The following is a 24,530-nucleotide window of genomic DNA, read 5'->3' on the forward strand; positions in this document are numbered from 1 at the left end:
GTTGACAACCTTGAGAACCGCTCAAGGCGCAACAACCTGCGCATTGTTGGATTGCCAGAAACTGTGCTAAACACGGACTTAATTGAATTTGCTGAGCGCACCTTACCTACTTTGCTAAACCTGAGACCTGAGGATATACCATGTGTTGTTGAGAGGGCCCACAGGGTGGGAAACATCAACCAAGATCAGAAAAAAACGAGAGGGCCCCGTCAAGTGATGATCCGATATCTCAATTTTAAAGATAAGATCCTACTTCTAAGAGCATATCGCCATAACTCCCCCTTGAGTTTTGAGGGGAAAAAATATTGATCTTCCAGGACTATTCTGCGGAAATTTCCAGGAGAAGAAGAGAGTTTTCACCCTATTGCAAGACATTGATAGAAACTGCTTGTTCCTTTTCTTTGCTGTTCCCGGTGAGACTTAGGCTCCAGACCCAACAGGGGGTCAAGTTTTTCGAAGATCCTAGACACCTTCAGAAATTTCTGAGACAGGAGCAGGACCTTACAGTTAAGGACTCTTGAGCGAGAGTAGCCTAACCTTAGGAATGGTAAAAGATTTGGGACATTTTTTCATATTGCTTAGAAGAGATGAAAGACAATGAACCCATAAAGGGTTAACTGTTGAACAACTAACTCTCATTATAAAGGGGTCTTTACCTCACCTCAAAAGTTAATAGATTTTTTTTTATAGCTATGTTATAAGGCAGATACCGAAGAGGAATTTAGTTAAGCTGTTGTAATATATAATAGGAAGCAGACTATGGAAGAGGAAACCTCCCCTGGTTTGGGAGCATTGGGGAAGGAGGGGGAATTAGAATGTAGTCGCTTAGTTTTCTCGCTAGGAAATCTAGTTTTAGGGGTAAGGTGTACAGTAGGGTAAGGTGTACAGTACAAAAAAAGAACTTAGACTATGAATATTAGTCGAGTGTTGAAAAGAAACTGGTTTGATCTGTTACAAATTGTGATGCATGTTTTATATCGTTTTCTGTGTTGTTTACTGAATGTTTTTTGTCTAGCCAACAGGATGCTCACCTCTATCCCAGGGGCCCAGTGAGAGGGCAAATTAGTCTTAGTCAACAGAACACGGTCATACAACTGATGGCATGGTCAAGATATTTCAATGTACTCACAACACAATGCCCTACACTACTGTACATATCAGCACATCCAGCACACAGGAGAATACACTATGCTGAGTAGCCACTTATCTATAATGAGTTGGAATGTAGGGGGTATCACTTCTCCACAAAAGCGTAGATCAATATTACGTTACTTACATTCCAGAAGAGCTGACATTGCCATTCTGGAGGAGACACACTTATCACAACTAGAACATCAGAAACTGAAACAGAATTGGGTGGGGGAGGTTATATATACGCCATATGAGCAGAGGAGAGCCAGAGGTGTGGCAGTCCTGTTTAGGAAGAATTTGCAATACACCATCACCAAAACGCAGACTGACCAGGAAGGGAGATTTGTCATGATCCAGATGGAAGTTGGGGGACTATCCTTCGCGCTGGTCGGAGTCTATGGGCCGCAAACTCAAAAACAGAGATTCTGGAGGGCATTACACTCAGAGATAATAAAGTTCACCACTTCACCTCTCATCATTGGAGGAGACTTTAACATTCCCCCACAGGTCCCCGCAGATAGATTTTCTAACCCAGACAGGAATACTCCAACAATCCAGAGAGTTCTTAACTCCAAAAAAGAGTCATTGGTGATACGCACGCTGGCGAGATCTTTCAACTAGCAGGATGTGTGGAGAGCCAAATACCCAGAGAACAGGGAATACACGTGCATGTCTGTAGCAAAGGACACTCTATCGAGATTAGATTACTTTCTGGTCTCTTCCATGATGTGCCCCAGAGTAGCAGTAGCAGCAATAGACCCTATAACTATTTCGGATCATGCTCCTATAGAGGTGAAGATCCATACAGATTCCCCTAATCGTAAGTCTAACAAATGGGTTTTTCCGACATATCTATACAAAGACCCAAACTTCTATAGGCATATACTAGGTGAATGGCATACATATGCAGACCTTAAGACACACACAGATGATCCCCTTCTATTCTGGGAAACGGCTAAAGCTGTTTTACGAGGAGCCATATCGGCTTATGCCACATCCATTAAAAAAACAAAACAAACAAAAAACGGAACAGCTTCTAACACGCCTCTTAAACGCTAGAAGCTAGAAACAAATATCTTAGGAATCCTAACAACACAAATAAGCACAAATATAAAGAAGCCAAAGCGCTTAGGGATAACTATATTTTCCAACAAACAAATAAAGCCCATGCTAAAATGCAAGCCAAGTACTATAGATTTGGGAGTAAAACTGGGAAGTTACTAGCCAGAGTTACCAAACTGACTAGGAAAAGGAGTTCTATTCTAGCGATAAAGCAAGGAGGAGACATATTAAATAAAGAGGCAGACATCCAAGATGCCTTTACTAGTTTTTACAAGGGCCTTTACTCGGAGCAACACGTAGATGACAGGGAAAGATTCTGGACCCCGATCCAGATACCAAAAATAGAGCAGAATAAACTTACGGAAATTAACTCTCCCATTACCCAGGAGGAAATAACAGCCACAATTAAAGATTTAAAACTAGAGAAGTCCCCGGGCCCTGATGGGCTGCCGGCGGAATTCTACAAAATTATGGGATCAGACATAGCTGGGGCCCTGGCGAAGTTGTTTAATGGCTTGCTAGAAGACACAGTGGTTCCCTCGGTTAGATTTGCGGAAGCTCACATTAGCATTATTCCAAAGGAAGGACGAGACCCCCTTCTAGCACAGTCTTATCGCCCTATATCCCTGCTTAACCAGGATTATAAAATCTTAAACATTTTGGCGAATAGACTGGCAAGAGTTCTACCGTCGCTTATTCATAGCGATCAGACTGGTTTTGTCAAGGGAAGGTCTTCAGTCCTTAACATTAGAAGAGTCCAGACAGTCATTCAGTATTATTGGCAGCTGACACATGACAGTAAGAGGAGAGAAAACCACAAGGAAGCAGCCTTATTACTAATCGATGTTGAAAAATCCTTCGATAAGATATTGTGGGAACACCTCTTCTATACTTTGGGGAGGATGGGAATAGAAGGCTCATTTGTGCAGGCAGTATCTAACTTATACAGGATCCCACAGGCGTCTATCCTCGTAAATGGGATAGCCACACCGCCTTTCTTACTTCATAGAGGCAAGAGACAGGGTTGCCCCCTGTCTCCGCTTCTTTTTGACATCGCGATTGAACCCCTGGCGTGGAGAATTAGGCAACAACTAGAGGGAATGCAGATAGGTGAAACTGTCTCACATATCTCACTTTTCGCTGACAATATGGTGCTATTTGTTCAGGACCCCTGAAGAAACATTCCTAAATTAATGGAGTTAATAGATGAGTTTAGCAAGATCTCGGGGTATGTGATTAACACAGACAAAACAGAGTTAATATGGCTATTATCAAAAGGCGACAGGCTAATCCCACATTTTGACTTTAAGGTAGTGGAAGGGAATTTTAAGTATCTGGGTGTAACTCTTAATATTGACCTGCGGAGGTGGTATTCAATAAATTATGGTCCTCTGCTAGGGCAGCTGAAGAATCTGCTTAAAACGTGGTCCCCGCTCCCTCTATCCCTGTCAGGCAGAGTGGGTCTTATAAAAATGGTCTACTTTCCAAAATTACTTTATTTTTTCCAGACACTACCCTTTTTACTCAAAAAAAAAATCAGATTTGCAGAATGTAGTGAGGATGGTCCTCCAATTTGTATGGTCCAATAAGAAGCATAGGGTTAGCTACTCCAAACTTACTGCATCACGTGAGATGGGTGGACTGGCATTACCCAACTTTGAATTTTATAACTGGGCAGCTCAGTGTAAGTTTACCACTGACTGGCTGACAGGGCAAGGGAAATTTACAAACATTAAATTGGAAAGCTCACTGATAAAACCTTGGACATTAGAGATGATACCACATATGACCCATTCGCAGGCGACTAAATACCTGAATGACATTGACCTATTGAATCAGCCGGCGAGAGCCTGGAGGTTAACTTGTAAACACCTGGGAGGAGATCATAGAGTACTGGCCTACTTGCCATGGGGGGGAAATCCCGAATTCCCTGCGGGTATCACATCTGAAGCTTTTTTTCATTGGAGAGAGCTAGGACTGCGCACGGTGGGCCAGACTCTGTTGCCAGGGGGGAACCACATGCAAACATTTCGAGGAGCTGAGACAGGTGCTTGGGCTGTCTAAAACACACCATTATACTTACCTGCAGGCTAGGCATTACTACACAACACTACTGAGGGAGAAAAGGGGAGTTAAACAATCGCAGATAGTGCAAAGTGTGCAGTTAGTAAAGCAAGGTAACACATCTATATCACCGCTATATAAGAAGTTGAATAGAATGACGAACATCTCATGCTTACGTAGAATTGCTGAGATCTGGAGTTCCTTGTTAGGGGAAGAAGTGACCAGTAAGGAGATAAAGGAAAGTATACATAAGGTCAGGCAAGCCACCCTTTCGTCAGAAGTGAGGGAATCACACTTCAAACTCATACATGATAGCTACATAGCACCTAAGAAGTTTCAGAAAGGGAGAGCAAAAAGAGATAATAAATGCCCAAAATGTGGGAAGGAAGATGCAGATATTAGACACATGCTGTGAAGCTGTCCCAAGCTAGTTAAATTTTGGAGGATGACAACTTACTGGGCGAACTTGAACACGCATACTCACATTAATGAACTGACGTTTAGAAATATCATACTGTTAGACTTTGGGAGAATACCGAGAAATTCTAAACCATTTATGTCCAACATAGTTTTAATAGCCAGGCGACTGATATTCCAGAACTGGCTCAAACGTAATCCACCTACTGTGACACAGTTGAAGCAGTCATTACTAAATCAAATGCTCATTGAACAGTCAGACGGATTAGGAGACATGACTAAGAGAGTGAAGTCTTTTGTTGCAAAATGGGAACCATTCATTCACACGCTCCCAATCACATTGCGTAGGATGGTCATAGCACCATTCAAAAACACGGAATACATACTAGAGGCCAATCTGAGAGGTGAGTGGGAGTTTGACTAAACAGAGAACTAGGAGTGAAGGGAGATGAGGTGAAGCAATCCGAGTTGTCAAGTGTTTGATTAAGTTAATTAGGTTTATTCTGTTTGTAGGTTAAAAATGTGCCTTATTGGAGGACTGACCCATTGTTCACAGGCCAGGTTCATATCTTTAGTGGAACTGTACTTCCTATGTTTGCCTTTGGCCTTTTGGATTAGAACATCTTCATAAGACATCAGTTATGTTGTAATTTTGTAATATCTTGCCCATGTTGAATCAATGATGTTTTAGTTTTCCTGTATGTGGCACACAAAAATAAAGATATTTAAAAAAAAAAAAAAAAATAGATTCTTCTTACTTCCTCACTGTGCTCGTTTGTGAGACACGCATGCTCTGTGCGACTCATCTTACAATTCAGCTGAGAACATCAGAGTATACATTGATCGCGGTACAAGTGAGTATTGAATCATATTTTATTTCAGACAAGTAATTTTTAACAATTTAACTATTTCATTCCATTAATATAGTGTGAAACAAATATTTAAATTTTGGCACTATAGCACTCAATGAATACTTTTGTATCTATTGAAAGTTACGCATGCTCAGATAAAATTGTCTTCGTGCACACACTTTCAGCCGACGTAGAGAGCAGGTGGGACCGCTCTCTAACATGAAATAGAGAAACACGTAAGTGGCATGGAGGAGGAGTCGGCAAGGAAACGGTAAGAAACATAAAAATTAGATTGCATCTAAAGTGTAACTTGAAAAGGGAAATAAACTTAGCGACTGAGTTTTAATACTATATAAGAATGATTTGAGCTTTTCAATAACGCTAAACTTTACCTTTACTTTAAGGACCTTTTTCAAGGTTCCCTTAATCTTGTTCTCCTATTTCTCTTTAACGTTTTGTCCCCTCACAGACCCAGCAGGTTTTATTTATATTAATAGTTGTTCATTTCATATTTCCATTCAACATAAGTGATACCTATGATGCTGTAGTTCTGCCTCTTAATACAAATTTTCTTTCATTATTGGTCGTGCCAAAATGCCAGTAGGTGCACCACAATTGCCACAACAGCTATTACAAACAACACCAACTACTCAGTAACATCAGATATCATCTAATGATTAAGCCATAGTATTCCAAAGTGAATTCATAATTAAGATTTTAGATTTTCTACATACTAAATTAACACACTGAGGGATTATTTCGGCAGATCATCTTCTGGTCCAAGCAACTAATTCGTTCAACAACATTTTCCATTGAGCAAGAAATTTTATTTTAACTAGTCTTAAGAAACTAAGAAAACATAACTCGATCCAGTACAGTCCCCATCAAACAAAATATTGCCACACAAACCCTTGAACAAAACAGTCCAAGATCTTTTGATTCTAGTGAACTCAGCAATAGCACATTTGTAGGGTAAACCCCCTAAAAAAATGAGAAAGTTTGGCTAGATTGATTTGTCAAAACTATGAGAAGACTAAATTGTGACAAACTGCCACTTGCCTGACAGAGAAGCACCACTTAAAGTTGATACAACATTCAAACCAAAAGGAAGAGAGTGAAATTGAAAATAGGGAACTTTAAATGAACATGAAGAATGGCATAATGGTAGAGGATTTTTCAGTTCTATTGTAACTAAATAAAGGGACACTTTTTTATTTTCTTAAATGAAGTACCCTTACAAACCCATTACTGATTCAAGTCCAGATCAAGATGTTCTGTTTCTCTGTCAATAAAGAGACTGGAATATAACCCTGACATTATTGATAGAAAGCAAAAAGCATCTGAATATCTAAACAAAAAAAGTCCAGTAGAACAGCTAAAAAAGCCTGTCTGAATCTCAAGGAAAGTAGAATCTGAGAGAGGGATCTGATAAATGATATCCTGTATCTCTGGGATGTAATACTTTGTTTATCCATGGTCTAACAGAATTGAAAGCCAAGATATAAAGAATCTTAACCTTAAAGGGATACTAAACCCAGAATATTTCTTTAATGATTCAAATACGCTAAACGTCAGCCACCAATAAGCAAGCGCTATCCAAGGTGCTGAACCTAAAATAGGCTGGCTCCTAAGCTTTATATTCCTACTTTTTAAATAAAGATGACAAGAGAATGAAGAAAAATTGATAATAGGAGTAAATTAGAAAGTTGCTTAAAATTGCATACTCTATCAGAATCATGAAAAAAAGAAATTGGGTTTAGTATCTGTCACGAATATTTCAGGATTCAGCTGCTAAGGAGTTAACTTTGTGTAGCTTGAACTCAAAACAGTTATTTGTTTTCAAGAAGAATTGTGTTTGTGTTTTCTTTGAAGTGCCAGGAGCATCATAAATGCTCGGCAGTGTAAACAGGACATAATTTTATGGCTTAAGCTGTCAGCAGCAGGGCATGATGTAAAACAGGGCCTCCAGCACATCTCCTGAGGAGGTCAATAAAGGGACATGGGTTATGTATAAATGTGTTTAAAACTGTTAGAACCTTAAATGAAGGTAAATATGTCAACCTATGGCATATTTGATATCAAACCGACTCTCCCAATGAAACTAAAAGGTTCCCGATATGTAAATATAGAGCTAGAGTTACCTAGCAGAAATTATAATGGGTTCTATAATTTCAGGCAAAAAATTAGTCTATTGAAGGTCATAAATGCAGGGGGGTTTCTTAACCCGCCCAGGAGGGTGTGGTTAGGCAACCTGATCTCTGAAAAATAGGTTTAAGAATCTTATTTCTTAACAATAAGATTGTCATTCTTACAAGGGAGGCTGTGACAACACAGAGTAAGGACCCAATTGCTTCATGCCATCTCTCTGGTAACAAATTCCAAAGACTAGTACAGTGTAAGGTTTCTAATTTTTTTCTTTTTATTTTGAAAAACTGTTTGCGTGTGTAATTTTATTTGTAACAACTTTTTTATTAATAATGCATTGTGCATAATATTTTTGGCATAATAAATAATTCCTTTATTAAGTTTGGCCTTTGTCTAATAATTGAACCACATTACTGAACAAGACTGGAATATTAGAACTGTATAATTTAGGTTATTTTCTGCTAAATTGTATTTAGAGGGTTAATGTGTAAAGTCTGGGTTTTTTCTTAGGATTTTCCCATTTAATAAATTTTAAGTTGTGGCAGTATTGGAGCTATAGGATTGATAGTTTATTGTGGGTGGCATTAAAAGGGAGTTTTGGGCATTTCTCTTACGTCTAGTACAGACTAGGGAGTGTGGTTAACCCTTGCACCCACTAAACTGAATCACAAGCTTGCCTGGTGTGGCTAGATTGTGACCTATTGGTGACAGAAAAAGGGGGGGCTGATAACCCTTTCTGTGCCAAATAAGTGACTGGCGCAGGGTTGGATAACCTTGGTTCGTCACAGTATCCCTTTAAGAGAGAGAAAAAGGGAAAGATGTGAACATCAAACTTCCTTAATGCCTTGATGTTGGGGAGTTTTCTTGAAAAGCTTGTGTTTACCCCAGCCCTTGCATGGTGCTTATGGAAGGAAGAATGCTTGTCCATATCTTGAGAGTAATTGCTATTAACATCCGTTAGATGAAACCACCATTTCCATCTGTAATATTATCAATAAAATAAGAATAGACCCAAAAATGATGATGAATGAAAGTTATGTTCTCAATCCGCATGCTAGAGTGAGAAACAGGAATGATGTGAATATCAGACTTGATTGGACTATAAAGAGGTCTGCATCAAATCTACTATCTTCAAGTTTCATATACTGTGACCATATATTTCTAATTTTGCCCTAAGATTGCAATATATTAGGATGTTTTCACTTCTTATGAATATCTGAATATACATTACTGAAAATTTATATGAACATTTTATTCTCCCCCTTGCCTGATATTATGTTGCAAAAAATCATTGCAACATTAGTGCCACAACCTATTGTTCATTGTATCATTCATTTTTATTTTGCCAGATAATAAAGGGATTTTATTTTCATACTTCTATCATTCATATTAAAGGGACACTGAACCCAAATTTTTTAATAGAGCATGCAATTTTAAGCAACTTTATCATTTACTCCTATTATCAATTTTTCTTCGTTCTCTTGCTATCTTTATTTGAAAAAGAAGGCATCTAAGCTAAGGAGCCAGCCAATTTATAGTTCAGAACCGTGGACAGCACTTGTTTATTGGTGGGGGAATTTATTCACCAATCAGCAAGAACCACCAATGTTGTTCACCAAAAATGGGCCGGCATATAAACTTACATTCTTGCTTTTCAAATAAAGATACCAAGAGAATAAAGAAAATTTGATAATAGGAGTTAATTAGAAAGTTGCTTAAAATTGCATGCTTTATCTGAATCATGAAATCATTTTTTTGGGTTCAGTGTCCCTTTAAACCATCACTATTTATTTTCATACTTCTATCATTCATAATAAACCATCACTATTTACCTCTGTTCTGATGTGTACCCTTCATTCCTTAAACTACAAGCCCAGATGTTTGTAGATCACCTTCATGAGAGCCGAATTACAACAGTGCAGCTCTTGGCAGAACTCTCTACAAATTTCTCTTATAAAGGCTACCTTTGTATATTATACCTGTGTTTATAGCGCTGATGAATCTGTTGGTGCTATACAAATAACTGATAACACAAGCAGAAATAATACATATACATCTTGATATAACCCAAGTGGCCAAAAATAGTAATCTCCCTAAAAGAAAAAGTATGTTTTTTTTTTCTTCAAAATGATTCCGATTCACCCCCATAAGTTTAATTGTGATTTATGTAATTTAGTTGTTTTTATACTTGGGACAAAAATGCTTATTCCTAAGGAGTTAGTTGAGCCAGATTTACTGTATGAATAAATATATTAGGGAGATTACTATTTTTGGCCACTTGGGTTATATCAAGCTGTATATGCATTGTTTCTGCTTGTGTTGTGTTATCAGTTATTTTCTACAATATTCATCATTTAACTCTATGCTGATTTTTGCAAATAATTGTGATTGATCCCATGAATAGCAAAATGTTTACATTATGGTTTTTCAAGAATTAGATTCTGCACTTCACAGATGAAGGCATTAATGTAGCAGATATTATAAAAGACTCTCCCTTTTATGATAAAATATGTGATAGTATGAAAACTCACCAATGCATTTTCTTTAATTTCCAAGTTTTTCAAAGCAACAGCACCTGAGAAAATAATAATAAAAAAAATTATTAGATTAGACACGATAGTTTGTTCTCCAATATCATTTGCAAAACAGAGCAACATTTGTTGAAAACCTTGAAACAGAATTTATCTTCAAATATCCCTAGAGACTTTAATGGAGAATTATGTAAAAGTTCTGGTAAACTATTCAAGTAAAATTGAATCAATCTCCTACTTAATAGTAAAATAAGTTGTGTGTATATATACACATTTCCTTCTTAATACAGGGAGAGTCCACAGCTGCATACATTACTTGTGGGAAATACTGAACCTGGCCACCAGGAAGAGGCAAAGACACCCCAGCCAAAGGCTTAAATACCTCCCCCACTTCCCTCATCACCCAGTCATTCTTTGCCTTTCGTCATAGGAGGTTGGCAGAAAAGTGTCAGAAGATTTCGGAGTAGTTCCTTAGGAAGGGTATCTACCCTTCAAAATGGGACTGGAGTTTTAAGTAGTATTGTCAGCCTCTCTAGAGATCATTAATGAAAGATAGCGTCTGGATTTGCAGGGAGAGTCTTTCTGCGAACCCATCCAGACTCATTAACGGCTCCTAAGCAATCAGTGTTGACGAGTTTCACTGCCTGCTTTTCATCACTCAAGTCCATGTCAGAACGATGTTACAGTCAAACTTGAAGGACCCTGTTTCTGTTCTACGGCATAGAATCAGGTAAGATAGCTTCATTTTTTAATCATATGTTAGCATTAGAAGACAGGGTCACAGTGGGACTCCTTTATCTTCATGGAATCAATGGTTAATATCTCCTGAGGGGGGTTGTTGAACAGTGGGGGGGTGAATCATATTTGTTCTATGTGATTTTTGCTGCTTTATGTGTGCGAGATGCTTTGGGCTCATAGGCTGATATGGAACGTACATGTTGCCTTTTTTTCTTCAGAGTGGCGCAGTTTTATTAAGCTTGGTCCGCTTTCACTTTAGCAGGGGCAGACCTGAATTGCGCACCGTGTGACCGGGAGTGGTCACGGTTTCTATTTTCTGACTGACATCGGAGAGGAGCGAGTTTCTCTATTCTGTCTGGGTAATAGGAGGTGGTGAGAGCCCCAGCCATTGGGGGTATAGGTGCCGGTTGTTTTCTTGAACTAAATAGGGTTACCTAGTTATGGAGGATTCTGAATTTTTAGGAGGGTGATGCCTCTACAACAGAATTCGATACCTGTGTATATTGTGAGGAGGCCCTGGTAATCCAGCCCTCTCAATTATGTTCCATATGCTGCAACAGGGTGTTGTCATCAACCAATGTTGAGGTGTAAGATGCCACTGAGCCTTCCGCCTCTGAGGAATCTTCGTCCCGTGAGACGTGTCCCCTACAGTCATCCGATCATACACATTCAGCTTCCCCTTGCATCGCTAATCCTCCACCTGGAGGGGGCCTTTTTTCACCAGACATTACAGCCCAGTTCTGTATGGCGATGTCTGCAGCCTTAGTCGCTTAGCCTCGTACTGCTACGCACAAACGAAGGGTTAATCCATGCACGTCGGCCCAGGGAGCATCATGTAAATTGACTGTTTTATCCGGGCAGTAGTCTGGGGATGCTGTTATCTCTGATGCGTCATAGTACGGACCTTCTGGGTCGGAGCCTGCTGCTTCTATTCCTCCAGCAGAGGATTTTGCCTTTAGATTTAAGGTGGCACGCCTGCGCTGGCTTCTAAGCAAAGTAGTGCCGATATTAGAGGTGCCCAATACTGATCTTCCAATTGAATCTCAGACCATTGAATCAGATGGCGAAGTTGATTAAGACGGGTGAGGAAGGATGAAGATAATATTCCTTTTCGTCTATTTCCTTTTTTATGTCCCTGCTTCAGGGCTCTATAGAGGGGTGTGTCGTTGCACATCCCTACTTGGCTAACAATTTTTGTGTGCTTGCCGTCCGTTTTTTTTTCTATTCTGCTTAAGGATAGTTTATTCTTAGAGCTCTTGGTTATTAGCGGAAACTCTTTTTATAAGTTGTTTTGTCTAGAGGGATATTTATGTACTGTCGACTTAGGTTGTTACAGTTTCTGGTGACTTCCTATGAAGTATCTCTGTCTCGATTCGAGGTAAATGTTTCCCTCAATATATTTTTATATTAAGATCTCCGCTAAGCCTTAGCTATCCAAGTCCAATCCAGTCCTGGAATAAGTCCATGCAGAGGCCTGCCTAACCTAGATTGGCAGGAGGGGCCAGTTCCAGGTCCTATCTTGGATTGTGTGGGAACTGACTCGCTCTTTTCGGACGCTTGATTCAGGAAATTATAGCTAGGCTCCATATCTCAGCCTTCCAGGACAGTTTTCCTTTTCTTGATCCTGTCTTTCAGTCAGAGAGAGGGAATCCTTCAGGGTTTTGTTCTCCTTTGGAGTCATTCTCCCAGTGCCTATCGTTGAGTGAGGTTTGGAAGATCATTCAAACCGTTTTTTTTTGTTTCGGGGTCTCAGAGGAGGGGAACTTCGGTCCTATTTGGACCCTAAGGTACTTAAAGCAACCTTATCATGCCTCCTCGTTGGGTGACTATAAGGTCCTCTCTACCCTTGGTACGGGAGGAGCAGTGCAGGACCACTGTTGAGGAAGGATATCATACCTTTTCTTTCCTCTTCAGGGAACATTTCTGGTTCCTAAGGTTGCATTTGTCTGGACCAGCACTTCTAAAGCATTACTCGTTACTGCTTCTAGAGCCTTGGAGAAATCTAGGGTTTCTTTTGGCAGTGACCTGAGTCCAGATCCAACGGTAGCTTCCCTTGTTTTGACGATTCTGGTTTAATTTCTATTGTCAAGTCTAAAATAGGTCCTTTAGGGATTTCATCTGTCTTCCTCGATCAGAGAGGATCCTGGATGCTAATTTAGTCATCATAAGACAGGAAGACATGCCTATCGAACTTGTGAAGTAAGGAGTTAACTTCCTCCCTCTAGGTCTCCTTCAGGCCATTGTTGGCTCTGTGTTAGACTGGACTTCATTCCTTTTGCCGGGTCTCATCTCAGCCGAGGCTCAGTGTCTGAGAAGGCAGCAGAGTGGTGCTGTTCTAATCTGTTTTAACAGATTTACCTGGACTACTGGTTGAGAGAATCATTCTCTGGGAACATCTTTCTTAATCACCCGTGGCGGTTTTTGACTATGGTCACAAGTCCGTCAGGGGGGTGAGGGCGTACCCAGAGGGGGCCCGTGGACTCAGGAGCTTTCTCCCGAGTAGCTTTGGATCTTCAGGCAATACCTTTGATCTGAAGGTTTAGTCTACTTGGTTTGCCCCATTGTATAGATTCTAGTCAGTCTTACTCTCGGTGGCTTAGATCTCCATCGGAGAACTAGGGAATCCCTATTGAGGGTAGTATCTCAGGTTTGGTAGTGGGCGGAGGCCCACTACTGCTCGCTGTCAGCAATTCATTCTTCAGGGTTGGTCACCTGGGTCGGATGGTCTCTACAGTCTTTCCCTTTAATGGGGATAAGGAATCCATCCGAGGGGTTTCGGATATTTGTATCTGGTAAGGGACGCCAGATAGGAATCTCGGGCGTCCCGTCTCTATACCAAGTTACCCACAGATGGGTCGTGGTTCAGGAATCCTCAGGCGGAGCTAATGGATGCTTTAACGGTGCCTTGGAGGTTCAATACAATTCTTCCTCTTCGGTAATATCACTCTTTCCTCGAGTGGTGGCTCGAACCCATCAGGAGCAGATGTCAGGGATTTCGATTGCTCCATTGCGGCCGCAAAGTTGGGGTCGCGATTCAGGGGGGGTGACGTCTTCGCCTCCAGGAAGGTTACCTTGTCGCAGGGATCGGATGAATCAAGGCCCCTTTGCTTCTCAAATGTTTTCTCTCTGAGGCGGACTGCGAGATGTCGCTTGGTCCTAGCCAAGTGAGGGTTTTTCTGAGAGGTTATGGCCCTCTCTTTCAAGCGTGTAAGCTGGTCCCTTGTCATCTATCTCATGGTGTGGAGGACTCTTGTTGTAAAGCGCGTAGTACATCCTGGCGCACTAATCTAGTTTGCTAGAACTCTTTCTTCCTCCAGGATAGTCTGGAGAAGGGCCTTTTAGCTAGTTACTTGTTGGGACAAGTTGGTCCTGTCGGTTTTTTTTGTTACAGCTCTGACTGCGATCAGACCGGTGTGTTGATCTACTGCTCCCCCTTGGAGCTTAAATCTTCTTAAGTTTTGCATGGGACTCCTTTTGTACCTATGCATGAGGTTGATATTAAGTTTATCTTAGTGACCTTTTCCACCCAATTAGGGCTTCTGCGTGCAGAAGTGTCTGAGATTACGACATTGCCAGGCAACCATCCTTATCTGGTGTTCCTCGATAATAGGGTTGTTCTATGAACCTAGTTAGGTTTTGTTCCTAAGGTTGTGACAAATCACAACTTCAATCGGGAACTTGTGGTCCATTTCTTATGTTCTATTCCTTCTTCTCGAAGGAAAGTTTACTACAGAGTATGGAGTCGTGCCTTGAAGTTCTATCTTACCCTGCATGGGGATAAACATATTTTATCCGTTTGTTAACTTTAGTTGAGGAGTGTCATCCGCTTGATATATGAGACAGCGGGACTCAAGCCTCCTCAGAGGATCACGGCTCATTCTATGGGAGCAGTGACATCCTATTGAGCCTCTAAGATGAGGCCTGTGGATCTAATTGGTAGGACGGCTACTTGGTACTCCTTACATTCATTTTCCTACATTTCTATAGAGTTTGCTTCTGTTGAAGCAGTCTTCGGGAGAAAGGGTTTTGCAGGCTTTGGTGCCTTCAGATGGGGGCCGCCTCTCTTTTTTCCCTCCCATTAGCATTCAGTGTCCTCTAGAACTTGGGTATAATTTCCCATAAGTAAGGAATGCAGCTGTGGACTCTCCCTGTATTAAGAAGGAAAACATAAATTATGCTTACCAGATCATTTCCTTTCCTTCTGTACAGGGAGAGTCCACAACTCCCGCCCGTGTTCTCCGATGGGCGGCCCTAAATTGGAATGTTTTCTTCTGGCACCTTTTTTACCCTGATATTTCTCCTACTGTTCCTTGTTCCCTCTGCAGAATGACTGGGGGATGAGGGAAGTGGGGGAGGCATTTAAGCTTTGGCTGGGGTGTCTGCCTCATCCTTCAGTATTTCCCACAAGTAAGGAATGCAGCTGTGGACTCTCCCTGTACAGAAGGAAAGGAAAATATCTGGTACTTTTTTATTGGACTAACTATACATTTATAAGTTGACAAGCTTTCGGAAGAGTTTCTTCCTTTATCAAGTCTGAAGCAATATTGACCAATTCAATGGAATTTACAAATTATATCTTTAAACACATAATAGCTAAGAAGACAGAAAGTGCAGGGAGAGGAGGAGGCGTCGTAAAAATCATGAGGGTGGCTTAGGTAACAGGCAGACAGTGTCCAGTGTAGGAGAACAGACACAGGAAATACATAGCTTTACATAGAGCATATACTGACATAAAGTTATATATCAACATTCAATCAATATCCATAAAGATGTGAAATTGTATATACAGGGGGAATACAAAAGTTAAATAAAACTAACATGTATTCCACATATAAAGAATGTGGAATATACAATGTAATTGACTGAATGCAAGTACATTACAAAAAAAATTGATAATGTGTTAAGAACCCAGAGTCCACATTTAGTCCAGAATTAAACAAGTTGAAGTGCATTATCATTTTCATTTCAAAGGTTTTTCTTCCATGGTGTTTTTGAAGTTGCCTTTGAGATTTTTGATTTTGAGGATTTGGATGGAGTGGTCAGGTTGGGTGAAATGGTGACCAACAGGGGTACAGTATTTTGTTTCACAGTGATTTTTGATTGAGTGTCTGTGTAAGTTCATCCGAAGGTGCAGTTTTTGGCTTGTTTCTCCAATATAGCATCCCACTTCACATGCAGTGCATTACCACATTTGCAGCTATACTGTCTGCCTGTTACCTAAGCCCCCCTCATGATTTTTACGACACCTCCTCCTCTCCCTGCACTTTGTGTTCTTAGCTATTCTGCGTTTTAAGATATAATCTGTAAATTCCATTGAATTGGTCAGTATTGCTTCAGACTTGATAAAGGAAGGAACTCTTCCGAAAGCTTGTCAACTTATAAATGTATAGTTAGTCCAATAAAAAAAAAAAAAGTATCATTGCTCAAAGCAATACTCTTGTTATTTTGATATCTAAATCTCTGGACTAAGACGTCTACTCCAATCAATATATATATTATCAATATCACACAGAGAAAACCCAGCACTCACTTACAAGCTCTCAGCTAAGATTTAAAAGCAAAAATGGAAAGATTAGTCACCGCATCTGGCCAAATGGGACAAGCTCAGGTACCACGTCAAGGTCCTTTCCAATACCCGAGACCCTAAAACAGCCACACAATGCAAGCTTTCAAATCCAAACAAACTGAAAACAAGGGAAGGGTGCACAGGAATATGTAATCACCCTAGACATATACAAAAACACGGAAGAGAACTGCACTCTCATACCGGACCGGGTACACATCCCATGACCCTGCAACATGCAGTGGCACCCAGGGCTGAGCATGTTGCAGGGTAAACTGGAGTGCATTCCATAGAATGCAGAACCCTGGCACTCTTAGATGCTGCACACTGATTTGTTGATAAGTGCAGGATCTCATTTTGATCTCTCCATAATTTGCAACAGCAATGGAGCCAAGATTAATCCATTGCACCAAATTGACATAGATCGCTATCATGCAGTACAAAGCCCATGGTACCACACAACGTAGATCTAAGTTACAGCTTCAGGAAGATTCAGCAGTCTTGGTTGTCAAGTGACTGCCTAGAGCTTCTGTTTCTGAGCTGCTGGCTAATGTCTTCACATGGTAACGGAGCAGATTCCCAGATCGTTACAGACCGTAACATGGTCTCTGTCACGGTCTAACAATATCTGTTGGTGCCTGCGGCAGGCGTGGGAGGGAATGGGCCCTACATTGCATAAAAGATATTTTGAAAGGAGAGGAAGGAATGGGGTAATGCACTACAGAAAAAAAGTTTGGTATGGGGGGCGGAGGACCCTAAGCAACGATCGTGGGGAAGAGGGGCCACTACATTACAGAAAAATATAAACATAAATTTTAAATACATTTTAAAAAACTGGCCATCGTTAGTGGGAGGGGGGAAGTTAGAGTGACCACTAAACTGTAGAAGAAAAAATTAAAAAGGCCCTAAATTGCTTCTGGTAGACTGTCTGTCAGTACCTAAGATGGTGGGGATGAGTGTAAGTGAAGGGATAGAGCTGTTTGGAAGGGATAAGGGAGTTGCTTACCTACATTACAAAACTATTTGCCTTGAAACAAGAAATATAAGTGTTGCGCTCTACTCCTGACTCACTGCCTCTCCCAAAATATCTCCTTTACAAAGATATATAATATAAAGCAATTGTAACACAGTAAGAAGGGCGCTACAAAGCAGAGTCAAATGTGTTTAAATGTGAATTAAAATAGTAATATGCGCACAGTACATCACCAATTCATAGAAATGTTATATTTAATTTGTTCAATGCTAAAATAAAATAAGATTCATTAATAATAAAAGACCAAAATATAAGACAAATTATTAAAACTCAACAATCAAAATAAAAATAAGTAAATCAAGTCCTCAAAAATTAGCAGTTCATAAGTTTAAAAGTGGATAACTGACCTAAAAAGTCCTGAGACGTCTCCCAATTGCCACTAATAATTTGTTCACCGCACTAAGAAAGCACTGGTAATGCGTGCCTTGCTTCTCGACTTCTGATCATATGTAAACCACAGACCGTGATAAACGGTATTATCCAGTATTCACCTCCAGCTCAAATGATAGCCTATGGCTATATTATAGGAGTCAAACAAAGAAAAAAGCCAGATACCTATAAATAAAATTTAACTTTTATTCCAACAATCTATGTATAAAATTAAGAGTGAGATAAACCCCTTAACAAACTGACTAACGCGTTTCGGCTGCAAAGCCGTACTCATAGTCCTTAAAAAAAAAAATGTAACTCCAAACACCTTAAAAACCTTGTGCTTCATTCCGGTTGGTGAATACATTAATTAAAATTTAAAGACACAGGGGTGAAATTGGTTGCCAAATAATAATGATATGCCAATGATGAAATATACCTTATATTCGTATATATATTAACCCAAGAACTATTGCATTACAAAGATGATATTATATTAATCTACCTAACCCTTCTCACAATTTTATAGATTTGGAGACAAAGTCAAATATATATATATATATATATATATATATATATATATATATATATATATATATATATATATATATATATATATATATATATATATATATATATATACACACACATGGGATCCTACTTGATATGTCTATAATTGTATGTAGAGGAGTTATATGTTACAGGTGGACTTTCATATCCTTAACTAAGGAAAGGAAACATAAATGATGTAAAGTTATAAAAACATACATCTGGATAAGATGAACCAGTCCCCATCTCATTAGTGGTAATCCCAAATCCGGGTCTGTAAGTAGGTGGGCCCTAAGTCATGAAACATGCCGATAATAAACCCACAAAGAGCAGAGTCACATAGATTATATATATAAGACCGGGGAAATGCAAGTTCTACCCTCTCATAGAACAGGTGCATCTTAATAGACATCAGTAGAGTATATAATGTGTATAGACTTACTTATAAAGTACTACACTGTACTACAGGGGATAAGTCAAGGGGATAGGAGTGGTTCAATAGATACCTAGGACCAATAGTTAATAAAATCATACTCGGAATTCAGACCCAGAGGTCTCTTTGTCTGGAGTCTGAATATCCAGTACATCTCCTGTCTAGATAAAATCTTATAATGGTCACCACCCCTCTTCTGGGGTAACAGACCATCCACTTAAGAGAAGAACAGTCCTTATCATGTCGCCTGACAAAGTGAGCCACAAGGGGTGTACTACTCGTGCCCAAACAAATGGTGGACAAGTGCTCACATATACTTGAGCGGACATCCCTAGTGGTCAACCCTACATATTGGAGGTTACAGGCTGAACACCAAAACAGATATACACAATAAGTGGATCTGCAATTGAGGCAAGAAGACACCTCAAAGGTTTCCCGTCACCACCGATGTAAATGAGGAACCCACCTGCACATGCTCACATGCCTTGCATTGCGAGTAGCCACATTTGAAGGTCCCCTTATGTCTAAGCCATGATGATGATGCCGTTGCAGAACCTGGTTTCTTAAGTTGGGAAGGGGAGATAAAACTCCCTATGGATTTATTCCTCCTGTAGGAAAATCTGCAACCCTTTTTGACCACATCTGCAAGGGCATCATCCGCTACCAATAGCTGAAAGTGATGACGGATCACACCACAGATATCCTGATATTGGGCTGAGAAGTCAGTTACAAATGTCAGAGTGTTTTCTGTGGTTTTTTGGGATCTACCCGTGCCTTTCAAAAGTTGCTCTCTAGACATGATGTTCACTTCATTTCTGGCCCTTTTGATAACTTTCTTACTATAGCCTCGTTCTTGCAACCAATTCTCCAAATATTCTGCATGCCTGTTAAAGCTATTGGGCAAAGTGCAATTTCTCTTGAGTCGCACAAATTGTCCCTTGGCCACAGAATAGGGCATATGTCTAGGGTGACAGCTCCTAGCATGTATGAGACTGTTCCCAGAAATAGGCTTCCTATAAACCTCTGAGGCGACCATACCTGAGGGCCATCCTCAGCTCCAAATCCAAATAGTGTACCATATTCCTATCAAACTCATAGGTAAAGCGTAAATTCAAATTGTTGTCCCCTAGGTAATCAACAAACCTTTCAGCCAAATCTTTGTTGCCCTGCCAAATAAATATCAGGTCATCTATAAAATCGATGGTATAACCTGATGGCTGTCCTGAATGGGTTACTATCTGCATAGACGTGGGACCGCTCCCACCAACCCATAAATAGGTTGGCGTAAGTGGGTGCAAATTTAGCACCCAAAGCGGTCCCACATCTCTGCAGGAAGAACTCCCCCTCAAACTGAAAGAAATTATGGAACAATAGAAATTGGGTGACTTCCAGTACAAAGGTTCTGAATGGCTCACTGTGTGTAGTTCCATTCTCCAAGAAATAAGCTACAGCTTTTAAACCCCATACATGGGGTATTGAGGAATATAGTGCAACCACATCCACAGTAAGCCACCCAGAATCCTGCGTCCATCGTACCCCTTCAACCAGATTCAATACATGCTTAGAATCCCTAGTGTAACTAGGGAGAGACCTGACCAGTGGCTGTAGGATGCCATCTAGCCACTCAGAAAGGTGCTCCAGCATGGACCCTATCCCATTCACGATGGGTCTACCTTGAACATTTTCTAATGTTTTATGCACCTTTGGTAAATGATGGAACAGTGGAATCACTGGATGTTCCACATATCCTCTGTTCGCCGGTGTTTAGTATAAGAGAAATACCTTGGTCCCAGAGTAAACGTCTCACACAGCCTCTATGCTCCAGTGTTTAAACCTCTTCACTTTTTAGATCTGTTATCCACTTTTAAACTTATGAATTGCTCATTTTTGAGGATTTTTATAGTGTACTTGATGTACTTATTTGTATTGTAAGATTGTTGAGTTTTAATAATTTGTCTTATATTTTGGTATTTTACTATTAATGAATTTTATATCAGCATTGAACAAATTAAATATAACATTTCTATGAATTGGTGATGTACTGTGCTCATATTACTACTATTTTAATTCATATTTAAACACACTTGACTCTGCTTTGTAGAGCCCTTCTTACTCTGTTACAATACTATTTCCCTTACTAGATAACTAATTAACCCCTTCACTGCCTAAAATCTCATTAGTAGCAGACTTCTACTTACCAAAAAACAAACAATGGCAAATCCATGCATATCTGCTATTTCTGAACAAAGGGGATACAAGAGAAGCTTTTACAATCATTTGTGTCATGAATGCACAAGCGGTATGTAAATAATTTCAGTGAGAAACTTAAAGTTTGTGAAAAAGTTAACAATTTGTTTTTATATTATCACATTTAGCAGTGAAATTGTGACATGAAATGTGCCAAAATGGGCCTAGAACAATATATTTGGTTGTCTACTTAAAAATATGTATATACGGTAGTTTTAATAGGTAAGTTTAAAAAAAAAAAACATATTTCTGTTTAAATGGAGTGATAGCAAAAATGCTTCAAATTCTCCAGTATTTTGTTTTTCTCTGCAATTCCAGGTAGGAAAGGGATTAAATAATGGGGGGATGGGGTGTTCTGGGGCAGAAGTAAATGCAAACTTTGCTGAGAAAATTACATTTTTAAATGCTATGAAAACCCTTTATTTTGTTTGTAAATAATTTGTAATGCAGGTAATAATTTCTGGTGCACTAATAAAAAGAAAATACTTTAAATGTCCTAATTATAATTATATGACCCGATACATTGCTTATAAATGGCTGTACTAATAAAGTATACATATTTTGTAGCTGCAGTGTGCTTCACAATTTCTTTTGCTTGCCAACCAATAAATCAAATAAATGGTGGTGGACAATATTGCAGCTAAACAAAATCTCACAATTCTCTGTAATGTAGCAGTCAAAATTCTAGCTGATGTGTTTTATCAGTGGGTTTTGAACAACATTGTTTTTTTATATCCTCCATCTGTAATGGGGCCACAGTATGCAACAAGTAGCTATAACCCAAAAAGTCATGGCACCTGGAATGTTAGTGCTAGATCCTATGTCCATGTTTTAAATTATACTACATCTATTTCTATGCACACTCCATTGTCTTAACTCCAAAGAAAAGTGTCTAGCTGACATTAAAATTTAGAAAATATTTATTCTGGAGACCAAATGCAATAAATGATCTAACAGAAAACAGCCTTAAAGGGACACTAAACCTAATTTTTGTTTTTCATGATTCAGATAGAGCATGCAATACATTTTAAGCAACTTTCTCATTTACTCCTATTATCAATTTTTCTTCGTTCTCTTGCTATCTTTTATTTAAAAAGCAGGAATATAAAGTTTTGGAGCCAGACCATTTTTGGTTCAGAACCTGGGTTATGCTTGCTTATTGGTTGCTAAAGGTAGCCACCAATAAAGCAAGCGTTATTCAGGGTGCTGAACCTAAAATTAGAAAGTTAATTAAAAAATTGCATGCTCTATCTTTATCATGAAAGAAAAAAAATTGTGTTTAGTATCCCTTTAAATGCAAGTAATGTGAATATTTTTTTTTATTAATTTAAAATGGTCTAATTTTGCTTTTCTACAAGGAGAAGAGAAGCAAACTTCATAGAGAGCCTAAAAATTACTGATCAATACCTTTTAGCTTAATATTAGATGTAAATGAAAGGTTTAAAGCCAAATGCGCATGCAGAATGAAAATCATGGACCTTGCTTTCACCAGTAGCTGTCCTTGAGTAGCAGCGAGACATGAAGTGATTAGAGAGTCAGGTGCAATTTCCTACGTGTCAAGTCCCAATTCTTAAATGATATGGCAGCCCAGAGGATGGTGTTTATGAAGGCCTGGCTTAAAGGGACACTACATGACACGAAATAGTGCTCCTGCTAAGGTATAACATTTTTACAAAACTGCTGCCATATAGTGATATAGACACATGCACACTCATGAGCTTACATACCAGCTTTTCAACAAAGGATCACAAAAAAACAAAGAAAATTTGATAACAGAAGTAAATTGGAAAGTTTTTTTAAAATTGTATGTTCTATCAGAATCATGAATGAAAAATTGGGGCTTTTATGTTCCTTTAAAGGCACATTCAGTGCAAACTTTTCAGAGTTCTCCACATAAAATGTTGCCAGCCGGGTGGGATTATGAAGTTGCCAGGTGGGGCAGAGTAATATTTTATAATATTTTATAATTTTCTTCTATCCAAAGAACAAATTAACATCTTTTAGCTTAATATTAATTAAAATGTTAACTGGGTGGTCAGTAAAATCTACCAGGTACACTTTGTTCCAGAAAGGAACTTTTGTCGGAATAAAGTGTACTTTACTTCTAAAAATGCACAGTTTAGTGTTGTCTAAACCCAATGTTAAAGATAGGAAAAAGTATATACAGTATATGTATTGCCAGTACATGTATATTACACAAATGCTGAAATGCATCCACGTGGATTTCAATTTTGGCTGGAATGTCCTTTTAAGGTAGCATTTTTCCATAAGGTAGCACTGATTGATAGACTTGGCTTTGCGCTACAGTTGCATTTTTCCACAAGGCTGCACAAGTCGTCAGAACACCAGACCTGCCACCAGTATTAAAAATTATGTTTATTCTCTTCATTTTTAATCCTTGTGGATGGACTAATCTTCTGGTTTGATATTGAGGGGTTGGCCTCCCCTGCCCTTGCTTACAGGTGGAAGAAGGTGCAGTCTAGTTAGTTCATTCTATTTGCAGTGTCTAACCACCAGGCAACGCAGATAAAATTAGTGCTAGGCTGTGGGCTAAAGTACTGTTGGTTTAGGAGTGTAACAGAAGCAACATATGGTAGGCTAACATTTTCACATTTTACCATCTAAAACACATTTAGATATAGACAAGTTTTCTAAGATCAGGGCTCAACAAGTCCATGGCACCAAATGTACATTTCCCGTTACCCACAATGTTTATTTTGAGCTGTGATTGTGGGACATGTCAGCCTGCGTCTGATCTTGTCCACAGCTGAGACAAGGAACAGGCGCAGGTAGTTGCTGAGAAAGCACAAGCGGCAGCTTCATGTAAAATACCTGCCACACCAACTGAAATATATACATCTTGTATTAAACGTCTGCACACCAGAAAAAAAATAGCTGTAAATACCTGTCACATCAAATAATGTATAATCTGATATGAAAGGCAATTAAAACAATGGGTTTTCTGATGCGGTGGACATTTTAAAAGATCTATAACAGTGATGGGTTCCTCTTTACATTTGACTTGCACTACGCAAAAGAAAAAAAGCCTTTTAGCATAGCTAGACAAATATAAATGTTTGCACTAATGAGGCTCCAACCTCACACAGGGGTTAAAGTGGTGCAGCTGCCAAGATAAACACAGCCAGCGATTTGTGGGGCTGTACAACTGCTGCTTCTTATTGGCTCATCAGATGTTTCCTGCTTGGTACCCACACTGGACTATGACTACATACATAACCTTTTTGTGTTAGACACATCAATTTTGAGCATCAATAGTGAAAAAAATGCATTTTTTAATGAATTAGAGCATGTCATATTGCACCATAAAGTCCCTTTAACATACAAAAAAAAGCAGATCCTGAAACAAAGTTTAAATTTTTTTTGGCTCCAAAATGTT

At 39.3% G+C, this 24,530-nt stretch overlaps 1 protein-coding gene across 4 annotated transcripts in view; it reads right to left on the reverse strand.

The window, feature by feature from the left end:
* VPS13A (vacuolar protein sorting 13 homolog A) overlaps nucleotides 1–24,530 on the reverse strand; it is a 767,672-nt gene that overhangs the window by 727,698 nt on the left and 15,444 nt on the right. For all 4 annotated transcript variants that reach the window (XM_053702484.1, XM_053702483.1, XM_053702481.1 and 1 more), the window contains exon 2: nucleotides 10,202–10,245. In XM_053702484.1, the coding sequence (XP_053558459.1) occupies nucleotides 10,202–10,245 (44 nt within the window). The remainder of the gene's footprint in view (nucleotides 1–10,201; nucleotides 10,246–24,530) is intronic.

This window comes from Bombina bombina, chromosome 2 (assembly GCF_027579735.1).
Source record: "Bombina bombina isolate aBomBom1 chromosome 2, aBomBom1.pri, whole genome shotgun sequence".
NCBI classification, from domain to species: domain Eukaryota; kingdom Metazoa; phylum Chordata; class Amphibia; order Anura; family Bombinatoridae; genus Bombina; species Bombina bombina.